Here is a 12,114-nt window from a genome sequence, read left to right as displayed (position 1 = left end):
CCCTTCCCATCACTCCCACAGAGGCCTGAGAGTCTGAGGAAATCCACAGACTACAATCAAACCTTTCTTTTCAGGCTGCTTTCCCACCATGCCCCTTCCTGTTCCAGGCAGGTTTGCGAAGCATTTTCCCTATTCTGCATTTCATGAATCAATTGCAAAATCTGCCAACCTCTGCCAGTTCCTCTTATACTCAGCCAAGAGGTTCCCCTTCCTTCCCTGGGTAGCACAAGGCTGCTCTGGTTTTTAACTGGCGTAACGTGGAAATGCACTGTTAAGAACTCACTAACTCTTTCACAGCCAGAGATTAGGGAAAGTCTGGGGTTGGGGAAGACCCTATCTATTAGGAAACTGACAGGCCAAGTTCAGGTTAAAGCAGATTTGTGGATTCTAGCTTTAGTCCCAAATCCACTTTGTCTGTTACTGTCACTGGAAAGGAAAAGGAAAGGTGAAAAGGGCTACAAAGTAACCAACTCAGTTACTTAGCAACTGGACAAAACTTGCCTCACTACAGAGGCTAAGGAGGCATCTCACACCCATTCAAAGAGTAACAGTCTACGATTTATATGCAAATGAATAAAGACAAAGGGAAAAGGGAAATCTAAATTAGCCAGCAGCATTTACAGCAATGGGCCTGAGGCCCAGATTTTTTAAAGTTTCCCCTAGGAAGGAGACAGGGCACATACATGTAAATGAATGAATGAATGAATGAATGAATGAATGAATGAATATGAGCCTACGTGCCCTGACAGGCCTACAGTCTCTCTTCATAAAAGTCAATGCCATGGAGGAAGGAGGAGACAGGCACACAAGTTTAGTAGTTGTAATTAAAACACTCTCCCAGCTAACATGAACTGAAGGCTTAGGAAAAGATGAAATTTTGAAGCAGGACAACTCCAGGAAGAACAGGTAAGGTGTTCATGAGTTTTGCAAACAAAGCATCAATCTCCGGGGAAAGATCTGCTGATTGTTGGTAGATCAGCCCCTTTCAGGTTCTCAAGATACCCTCAGAAACATCCTTCCATGCCCCAAGCTTAAGTACAGTTTCCAAAAGAGATCAGAACCCATCCTTAACAGAAGACACATTCCCCTGAAGGTTTTCTAAGCAAGAGGGAGACACTCCGTCATCCACTTGGCTCAAAAAAGTGCTCAGGCTTTTCAGTTTACCCAACTTCTGGCCACACACTTGAATCAGGGTGCTCAGTCCCAAGCTTCAAAAAGGAAGGAAAAAACCTGAGACTCCTGAGCGGCTCCCTCCCCCACCCTCACACCTGGCCAAGGTGGGCGAGATGGGCCGGGCCCAGGGCAACTCCTAAAGGCATCCAGCCCCACTACTTACTTCTCGTACTCGGTGTTGTCTCTGTCACAGCGAGCATCCTTGTGCTTTTGCCAGTCTTTGCCATGCTTGCAGGTGGTGAGGAGCAAGACGTCCTCCCCATTGTGGACGTGATATAAGGCATTCCTGGTGTCTGACCCTATCCCTGTCAGGTACCTCTTCCCCTTGAATACCAGCATGTACTTCCTGAGAGGAGGGATGGTGTTAAACTTCAAAAACCCCCTCTCCCCTCCTGTCCTGGGATGATCCTTAGAAAAGAGGGGAATAGAAACATCAAAGTTGGGTCGGAAGTTTTCAGTACTGATGCTGGCTTTGGCCAGCATTGCCTGGCCGATGTCAAACCCCACGTCCTCGGTGTAGTCAGGCCAAGTGCCGGAATATAAATTAAAAATTAAATGATTCCTACCATTGTTCCACAAGTGGAGACTCTGCACTTTGGATCTCAAATTGTGCACATACTGAGGTGACAACTGGTCTCTGTCTAAAGTATCCAGACTCAGGACAAAGAGGCACGCCTGGCTGGGGTCCGAGGTGTAGAACCTGGAGCCCTCGATGGCCGCTAGAATGTTTTGGTAACTTTCGGCGATTTTCTCCCCTTTTTGCTGCGGGTATACGTAGACTTTGAAGCCGTTTTTCTTGCAAAGGGTGAAATCGAAGCAGGACTCCATGCGACACTTCTTGCCTTTGTAGATGCTCGAGTTGGCATCTCGCTTCTGCCGGGGGGAAATGTGCACGCTGGAATCCTCGTTTTCCAATTGATCCCAAGGAAAGAAGGGGCGCAGAGCGTCCGGGAAGCGGGGCCAGAAATGATCCGGACTGGGCTGGTGCAAGCCATTCCGACCGCTCTGCTCTTCTCTCCGGCTGTGGCTCCTCGATGCCCTAAACTGCAAGCCTCCGAAATAAAACAAAAGGGCGAGACAAGAGCCAGCTGAGAGCAGGATGAAATAGCGTTTTTTGGCCTGCATGTGTCCTGCCTGGGTCAAGAGGATTGTAAATAAACACAAGAATCACCCAAGTTTCCCAATCAACACTTTCAGCTCCAGTCCGCCATCTTCCCGCCTGTAAAGACTTCAAACTCTCCGCTCCCACCTTCTCTGGATGCCTTTCCCCAAGCCGTGGACTGATCCAGCGCATGTGGGCGATTTCTTTAACTTTCTCCCCTTCGGTCTTTCATCTTTGGGTTGCACAATGCACGGGAGAGACCGGGGCTGAATATTTCGCACCCAGGGCGGGCGAGCAGCGGACTGTAATTTTCTTGCATGCAACAAGACGGAGGAAAAGAAAGAGAGGGGGGAAGAAAAAGCTCCCGATACCCAATCAATGGCAAGACGAAGTGATTGCCTGGCCTCTCGGATTCCTCTCGGCAGCGTGGAAAATGAGCCCCGGGAAAGCAACTTCAACTCATCCACGCTCGCGTGCAGAGCACTCCGGTTCCAACAAGTCAGCCGATCCCGGGTTCAGCCGGCTAGTGCATCTTGCAGCTGGGGCGCCGTAACCTCACAAATCCCTGCATCTCTCTTTATTCCCTTCTGCAGCGGCTCCGAGACTCCGGCGGTGTTTACTCCTGCGCTCGCGGGGCCGGCCCCCGGGACGCGCGGCGGCCCGGCTGGCGGCGGCGGCGGCGGCGGCGCTGGGCGGCGGCGGCGGCGCGTCCTCCCCGCGGGCAGTGCCGGCCCCGAGCGGCGCTTCGCAGGCCCCCGCGCGATCGCTGCCGACCGCCGCGTTCGGTCGCCGAATGTTACCCGGTTCTGAATGTTACACTTACACATTCCATTCCCGACACGACAGCGCTGACCTCATCCATCCACGCAGCCCGCGCTGCCATTGGCCGAGCGTCACGTCCGGGGGGGGCGGTGCTTCCGCTGCGCCCATTCATAACCCCCGGCCGCCGGCAGAGGCGCCGGCGCGGCTCGGGGACGCGGGGGCGCGGGGACCCCGGAGCGCCGTGGCCGTGACTGGCCGGCTGGATGGCCGGCTGGCGGGCGGGCGGAGCGGTGCGCTGTGCGGCGCGGCCCCGGTCGGCCCCCCGGGCGGGTGGGCCCGGAATCCGGGCTGGGCAGTGCCGGGAACCTGGGGCACCGCTGGCCTGGGAAGCCAGGACGACCAGGCCCGCCCCGCGCTGCTAGCTGCTCGGGATACCCCTGGCGCTCTCGAGAATCCCGTCTCCTTTGGTGTCTGCCGGGAACGCCTCCCCTAGCAGGAGGCTCTGTGTGTGCGGATTGCTGGAGAGGATGCTTGAAAATGGAGAAGTGGGGAGAACCCGAGGTGGGGGAGCGTAGGGACTTCCAGGAAAAGACCGCGGATGAGAAGAATGCTATCCCAGCCCACTTTCGACCCTCCAAGGCCCAGTATCTTTATTTCCTATTAAGCATTTAAACACTCTCCCTTATTCCCCTATAGAGCCCGTCCATTTTTCTTTCTTCACCACGGAGACACCCTAATCCCAAGAATAAAAAGCAATTATCATAATCGAGAAGAATTGTTAGAATTCTCCATGCCTGCTTCTGTACTAAGGAGGAAACAACTATTCCAAATTCTCTGTGTCCTTTCCTCCATCCCTGGACCCCCTCCGTCTATTTTATTCAATGACAGCGGGAGGGCAGAGGCGGGGGGATTCTATTGGTTGGAGAGAAGACGGTTAACTTAAGCTACTGTCAGTCCTCAAAACTGATGTTTATTCTCTTGGTGGTGGTGGTGATTTTTAAGATCTCATAAGCATAGATGACTATAGAACTACCAGCTGTCCCGGTTGTAAAAGGGAACCTTGAAACAGGAAATATTTTATTTACCATTAGTATAGATGGTGGGTCCTTCATTCAATTGACCTCCCACTCCCCACCCCCAAGCTACCCCTGTCTCTGGTGAACTTCACTGGATAACTCAGATGAATGAGTCCTTCTAAAGATCCTCTAGGACCACAAAGACGCATCTGTGGTCAAAGTCAAGCTCCCTGGCCTCAGAGCCTGAAATCCTGGTTTACCACTCTCTTCCTTAGCTAAGTCTCAGGGCCTGGCCTAGCTGGACAGGCAGTTGCCTAGGGCAGCAAGCTGTTTAGTGATTGTTTATTATGGGAGTGACTGAGAGCTGGGAGACACTTCCCGGCTTCCCTCAGGCAGCAGAAAACCCCAGCGGGGTGTGGACTAAGGGCACAGTTATAACAAGGCAGAGTAAAATGATAGAGTGGAAAGTTTTAGGTCTTTGTTGTTTTAAATTTGTTTTAACAAAGGGAGTAGGGTGAATGGGTGGGACATTACTGTACATTCCTGAAGCCTCTCCCTATGAAGATGAGGTAGCTTTTCCAGATTTGATCTGTACCCCCTGCACAACTTGGAGAGGCCTGGGACAGAAACAAGGATTCGGTCATCTTCCAAACATGTTGACAATGATGCTCATAAATGCAGTGATGGAGACCGCATGTGACCTAGGGTTCCCCCACCCTGGGTTGCTAAGAACAGTCCTTCAAGACAGTGGTCCTTCTATTAAGATCAGGGTGCAAATGATCTCCCCGGCAGGGAAAGTGGAACTGTGTGTGCTGCAGTCCCTCTATATCCTACCAGTTGTCCTGGGTGACCTTAGCAGTAGGCTAGCTGTTCTTCTTGCTCTCTTGTGTCCTCTTCCTCTTTGGCAGGAGTTCCTTGACTTTCTTGCCTGATTCTGGCTGATTCCCTCATCCCATGCCCAACTATTAAACTCACATTCCTTCATGCTGTATATGGTGAGAAAAACTTGGGTACTGAAAATTAGAAAAGCTTAAATTGGGACCCCAGATCTGCCATTCACTCATGCCTTACATAGGTGGCTTGATCTCACTGAACCTCAGTTTCTCACTTGAAAACTCAAAATAATGCTCGTCTTGCCAGCCTATCTCAATTGGTAAACTGTAAATTGTTCTCCATGTGTAGTATCCTTAGCTCAAAGTCTTCATTTCAAAGTCACTGGAATCAAAAGTAGAACATTCAAGAGTATCATCATTCCATCTCCCTTTGCTTTCCTTTTACCCTGCCCTCTTCACTTGTTGAACCTTTTATTTTTAATTTATTTATGTATTTTTGACTGTGTTTCTTCACTGTAAGGAGCATGGTCTGTTTTACTCCTTAATCCCCAGTGCCTAGGATAGTTCAGGGACTACCTAGGTGGAGTCAACCACTGATTTAAATGAAGGAATAAATGACCAAAATTTTATTTCAAGGCCCTTGAACAAGCTTGAAAAGTTCCCCTAACTAGGGACAACAAAAGCAAAAATAAACAAATGGACTACAGAAAATTAAAAGATCTTCTGCACAGCAAACAATCAACAAGATAAAAAAGGTGACTTAAAAGTCAAAAATATTTGCAAACCATACAGCAGATAAGGGGTTAAAAATTTTAAAATGAGCACAGGGTTTAAATATACCCCTTTTCCAAAGAATATATATTAATGGCTCCAATGGGCACATGAAGTGGTGCTTAATATCACTAATCATCAGAGGATACACATTAAAACCACAAAGAGATGCTACTGCAATACCCATTAGAATGGCTATCATCAAAATGAGGTGACAAGTGTTGAGAGTGTGGAGAAAAGGGAATCCTTGTACACTGTTGGTGGGACTGTAAGTTAATGCAACCATTATGGAAAACAGCATGGATTTCTTTAAAAAAAATAGAACTACCACTGGTCGCAGTGGCACAGGCCTGTAATCCCAGTGGCTCAGGAGTTTGAGACAGGAGGATTGAGAGTTCAAAGCCAGCCTCAGCAATGGTGAGGTGCTTAGCAACTCAGCAAGACCCTGTCTCTAAATAAAACACAAAATACATCTGGGGATGTGGTTCAGTGGTTGAACACCCCTGAGTTCAATCCCTGGTACCAAAAAAAAAAAAAAAAAATAGAACTACCATCTGCTCCAACAATATGACTTCTAAGCATATATCCAAAGGTAATGAAACCACTGTGTTAAAGAGCTATCTGCACTCCACACTCATTGGGTTATTCACAACTGCCAAGATATGGACTCAAGTGTCTGATTAATTGGTGACTGGATCAAATGTACTTATATAAAACGGAATATCATTCAGCCAGGCCCACACCTGTAATCCCAGTGACTCTGGAAGGTGAGGGAAAAGGATGGGAAGTTTGAGACAAGCCTCAGCAATTTAGTGAGATGCTCAGTAGCTTAGCGAAGAGCAAATAAAAAGAAATAAAATGGACTGGGGATGTAGCTCAGTGGTAAAGAGCCCCTGGGTTCAATCCAAAAATAAAATAATAAGAAGAAGGAAATCCTTCCATTTGTGACAATATGGCTGAATGTGAAGGACAATATACAAAGAGAACTAAGTGAGATGCAGGAAGACAAATACTGCATGATATAGACTTACATGTGGAATCTAAACAAGTCAAACCTGGCTGGGGGTATAGCTTAGTGATGGAGACTCATCCAACATGCTCAAGGACATGGGTTTAATTCTTCAGCACCCCATAAAATAATAAATAAGATGAGAGTCAAACCAACAGAAGAGAGAGTAAATTGGTGGTTGCCAGGGGCTGAGAGGGAAATGGAAAAATGTTGGCCAAAAGGCACAGTTTCTGTTAAAAGATGAGGAAGGTCTGGGGCTCTAACGGAAAGCATGGTGACAGTAATTAACAGTGCTGTATTGTATACAGATGTTCCTCGACTTTTGATTATGGTTAGGTCCCAAATGCATTGTAAACTGAAAACATCCTAAATTGAAAATGGATTTAACACACCTACCCCACTGAGCATCATGATTAGCAAGGCAGTGCCCTGTAGGATGTGTGTCATTCTGCCCCTTATGACAAGGGCTGGCCAATGCAGCCTTGTGTCTCAAGATACCATCCTACTGCACATCTCTCGGGGGGGAGAGGGATATTAGAATTCAAAATCCAAAGTGTGGTTTCTGCTAGATGTGTATCAATTTTGCACTATTATAAAGTAAAAAAAAATCATTATGTTGAGTCCTCCCAAGTAGGGGGACCCTTTGTATTTAGAACTTACTGAGACAGTAGATCTGAAGTGTTTTCATCACATGCATGAAAAAAATAACTGAGGTAACAGGCATATTAATTACGTTGATTAGGGTAATCATTTCACAACGTACACATGAATCAAAGCATCATGTTATATGCCTTAAATGTATACGTGTTTAATTTGTCATTTACGCCCCAAGAAAACTGGAGTATAAAAATAAAAAACAAAGACACTGTAGTAGTGCTTCAACACAAGACTGGGTCTTTCATTCTAGTGGAGTTATTACTAAAATTATCTTCACAGAGCTCAAATTAGGCCATTGTAAATCCTTCAACTAACATATGTAAGTAAGAAGCCCGACCAGGTTTTCCTAGGACAGTCAGGCAGGAGAGCCAGTGCAAGGCAAAGCAGGAAAATTCGATACCCATGTGTCAAATCCGGGACCCAGGCTTTACAGGCATTATCTTTTTGATCCTAGGGAGATCCCTAGGACACTGGCATTGTCCTTATCCACTCCCACAAATGAGTAAACCGGAAACTTGAGAGGAGGTCCCAACAATTCATTCACACACTCCCTGGACAAATATTTATTGAGCAGCTACTCTGTACCAGGCTTGGTGCCAGACCTTGGGGCTATCTGTATACAATTCTTCCTCATTTACAATATACTCATAGACTTGGTGAGGATTTTGCTGGAGTGTCACCAGCTTCAAAGTAGGAAGAGAATATTTTTCTCAGTTTTACAAGGGAGAAAATAAGGCTGTAGGTCAGGATTTCTGAGCCTGGGCACCATTGCAGTTTTGCTCCACATGATTTGTTGCTGTAAGGGGCAGTCCTGTGCATTGTAGGATAGTTAGTCACTTTCCTGGCCTCTACCCTCCAGGTGACAATAAGCACTACCGGCTCCCACCTGCACACCCAGCTCTGACACCAAAAACTTCTCCAGACTTTGTCAAATGCTGCTAGGAGGCAAAAATCATCTCCAGCTGAGATGCACTAACTTAGTTAATTGACTTGCCCAAGGTCAGATGATTTTCAAATTGTAAATTTAGAATTTGACCCTCATCTTCTAGCTCCATGCTGAGGCCTTGCCACAAGATTACAGGTTCCTTTAGAGAACCTAATTTATCTTCCTACTTCAAGGTAGGCTGATCAAAAACTCTCATAGACATAAATTTAAGAAAGTGTTATTAAGAACCTACTGGGTACAAAGCATTATTTCAGGTACTGGGGGTCAACAGTATAAAAGACAGGTGATATTTTCTGTCATTGAAATGGGGATGTTAGATTTTAAAATAACAATGAGTGAGCAAGTTACTTTTGGGTAATTCTGTGGAGATATCTAAAAGATAATAGCATGGGTGGAGATGAGGAAGAAGAGGGAAGCTCACTTTAAACAGTAGAGGTCTCTGTCATGAGGTGACATTTCAGTTGTTATATGAGAGGCAGGAGAAAAGTCTTAAGAAGAGTGTACCACGTCCAGGGTCTAGCCAGTACAAAGGCCCTGAGGCAGAAATGAGTTAGAAGAATGGGAACAGTGTTTCTCAAACTTCAGTGGGTATCAGAATCATCTGATGGGCTGGACAAAACACAGATTACCGAGTCCCAATCCCAGAGTTTCTGACTCAGTAGGAATATAAACCTGTAATTTGCATTTCTAACAATTTTCCAGGCAAACAGTGAGCCCACCGATCCAGGGAGCATACTTTGAGAACCACTGAGTTAGAGCATCAGCAAAAAGGAGACCACAGCTGGAGTCTTAGTGCAGGGACAAGGGGCAGGAGGTGAGGTGGGAGAAGCTACAGGAAGCCTGGCCAGCTTGCACCCTGCATGCCAGCCTAAGGGTTGGGGTTTTATTTCAGGGGTGGGAAGCCTTGCAGATTATTAAGAAGGGGAGTGATATGATCTGATTTCTATTTTCAGCATTTCACTCTGGCTTCCAGGAGTCAAGGTTATGTATCTAGTACATGAGTTTTAAAGTCTTGACCGCTTACACTGAGGCCTACAGTAAGCCGTGACAGTGGCAAGGCAGGATGAGAAGGGAAACGTCATATCCCCTTTTGTTGTTAGAGAAACTGTGACAGAGTCCTTAAGTACTAGTCACCGGACAATCAGCAAGTGATGGCTAAGTGAGACAGATTGGCTGGCTTCAGGTTTTTCAAAACTGCACCTTTAAGCTGGGAATGCTATGGTGTTGGCTCTTGGGCTTGATCTGTGGACTTGCTGGCCTCCGTCATTTTTAACCGTGTCTGGGGTGTGTTCAACAACTTGGAGCTGGGTGCCATTTCCAGAGACAGGACAGCTTCTTGTTGGTGGGTGTTCTCTGAGGGGGCAAATGGTGACAAAGCAGTTGCCCTTGTCTTGAGTCAGGATGTCATCCTGGGAGTCTCACTAAAGTTTTACTGACCCCTGGTGGAAGGTACAGAAGTTCTTCCCTGCCTGCTACTCTGGGTTTTCTTATTTTTCTTCTTTTTTTCTTCTCTTGTTTGCTTCAAAGACTTGCATTCCCTTAAGAAGATGTATGTCCCCACAGTCCCTGCTTTCCAGGGCCTCCCTCGGCAGGAGGAGAAACAGACTTGGGAAGAAATCATCACAATAAAACGGACTTGTGTTATAGTTTACAAGAGGAGGATGTGGCTACACTTGTGTGGGTCCGTGTTAACATCTGTAGATCCATTTATGGATGGAGTAACTGAGAGAAAATGAGAAATCAGGACATGGGCCACAATCCAACTCCCCTTCTCTCATTGGGTTTGAACTCATTGCATTACACAATGGTCTGTCAACACTGCCCGGAGTTTTTCTTTCCATCTTTAACTTCTGCTGCCCAGTAGAATCAAGTTTATCTTACATTCCATCAACTGAAAACAATTTTTTATCCTCTAGCACTTCTATGCTATGATGCTACAATAATTATTGGTGCTCACAACGATAACCATGAGACCCTGGAAGATCTTTAAGTACCTGCCAGCTGACTCAAGTGAGGTTAAATCACGTCCAGTCCTACTTCAGTGAGTTAAATGCCTTTCATGATCGTCCAAATCATTTCTAGTTGATGATCCGTGCTTAGTGTGTGGGGTTGCTTGTTTTTTGCACACTGATAAGATGGACCGCAGAACTAGTTATCCAAATGGCCCCTGAATGTGCCAAGCTTCTTTCTTTGGTTTAATTTCTTCTCTTTTCTCTGAATCCTGGATTCTTGAGGTCTTTATTTGCACAAAGCATGGAATATTTCTAAATAGGTAAAAATGCACACATATATCTAGAAACGCATAGCTGCATAGCTGGGGACTCTCCTTGGCCTAGGTAAATCACCATTCTGAAGCCTTGCCCTCCAAACAAGCAAAACCATTCCTTAAATTACAAACTCAACTTGACTTTATGTCTACCCAGTATAGCAACTTCCCAGCCATTTAGCCTGAGCTCTTGTCTCTTTGAACACAGCTTTCTTCATTTCCCAGAGACTAATCACATAACAGAAATTCAGCTCAGAAACTATCAGGAAAAAGGTATGAAAATGACTAATAAATGAAATATATTTTGATATGTTTATATGTAAATTTCAGCATAAGCCTTATCTCCCTGAAAATCTGAATATTTAAATCTCACCAAAGTAGACTAAAAATATCCATCCCAGCTTCAAATAATCCCTGAGAAGGGAACTGCTCACAGAGGCAAAATTCACAGTTTTCCTAATTGTTCTTTCCTACTGAGGATTTCAGCCTGTGGTATAGCCTACCTAGCTGCTGGCCCAATAATTCCTCATGACATGGGAAAAATGCAGACTTCAGTCCTGTTTACGACTGGATAAGCCTGCTTCCTTTTTTGTTCTTTTCTGGCCTGTGGAGACCTGTTGCTAATGGGAACCCTCAATCAATGCCTGCTGCAGGCACCAGGCACGGGATGCTTTGTAAGCCGTCCCCTCCCCCCACTTCATGACCCTTCTCCACCCTGCCTCCAACAACTCCTCCATCTGAGCTCTGATCTGACCTGTCACCCACTTGGCTTGTCTGATCTTGGAATTCCTTGCGACAGGAACTGCCGATTGCTGTAAATTACCCACGGCCTTGACAAGGAGAATGCTAATCCTTTGAGTTTCGGAAGAGACCACCAAACCATTTTTTCCAGGGTGAAAACACACTCATCAATTGGAGGAGAATGGGATATTCAATGGAGCTCCTGACTACAAACAGCATGGGAGCCCTGGGTGGAGGAAGGGGCCCCATAAATAAGCAACCACTGGGCCATAGCCCATTCTGTATCCATGGTGAGCATCTCCTAGCTGTAACTTTGAGACACATTTCTGGTATTTGTCTGGTCTGGTGTCACAGTGTCATTTGGTCATTCAAGTGTGTACACTTCTATTTGTGCAGCATATTTACCTAGAGAGTCGCATTCTATTGGAGGAAGGATGTAAAGGGATTAAACACAAGAACTTTGGAGTCTGAGCTCCTGAGTTCAATTATGGCTCTGCACCATACTGGTTGTGACTTTGGGAAAGTTACTTAAAGATGCTCCTTTTTTTAGGGGGAAGGTGGGGTGGGGGAGGTAACTGGGGATTCAGTTCAGGGGCACTCAACCACTGAGCCACATTCCCCAGCCCTATTTTGTATTCTATTTAGAGACAGGGTCTCACTGAGATGCTTAGTGCCTTGCCATTGCTGAGACTGGCTTTGAACTTGAGATCCTCCTGTCTCAGCCTCCCTAGCTGCTGGGATTACAGGTGTGCACCACTGTGCCCGGCCCTCCATTCTTTTTCAACCCTCTAATTTCCCCATATGCTAAGCCTTTCCTTAATGCCTTTGTCCAGGATAG

General features: G+C 46.4%; 1 protein-coding gene across 1 annotated transcript in view; it reads right to left on the bottom strand.

Annotated features, from left to right (window-relative positions):
- Ext1 (exostosin glycosyltransferase 1) overlaps window positions 1–2,924 on the bottom strand; it is a 263,866-nt gene extending 260,942 nt beyond the window's left edge. Inside the window, exon 1 of the mRNA XM_005316213.3 lies at window positions 1,337–2,924. Within this exon, the coding sequence (XP_005316270.1) occupies window positions 1,337–2,298 (962 nt within the window). The 5' untranslated portion in view covers window positions 2,299–2,924. The remainder of the gene's footprint in view (window positions 1–1,336) is intronic.
- Window positions 2,925–12,114: the final 9,190 nt, after the last annotated feature.

Source organism: Ictidomys tridecemlineatus, chromosome 7 (genome assembly GCF_052094955.1).
Source record: "Ictidomys tridecemlineatus isolate mIctTri1 chromosome 7, mIctTri1.hap1, whole genome shotgun sequence".
Lineage (NCBI taxonomy): Eukaryota > Metazoa > Chordata > Mammalia > Rodentia > Sciuridae > Ictidomys > Ictidomys tridecemlineatus.
Note: the sequence above shows the minus strand (reverse complement) of the source record. Positions and strands in the feature narration are given on the sequence as shown.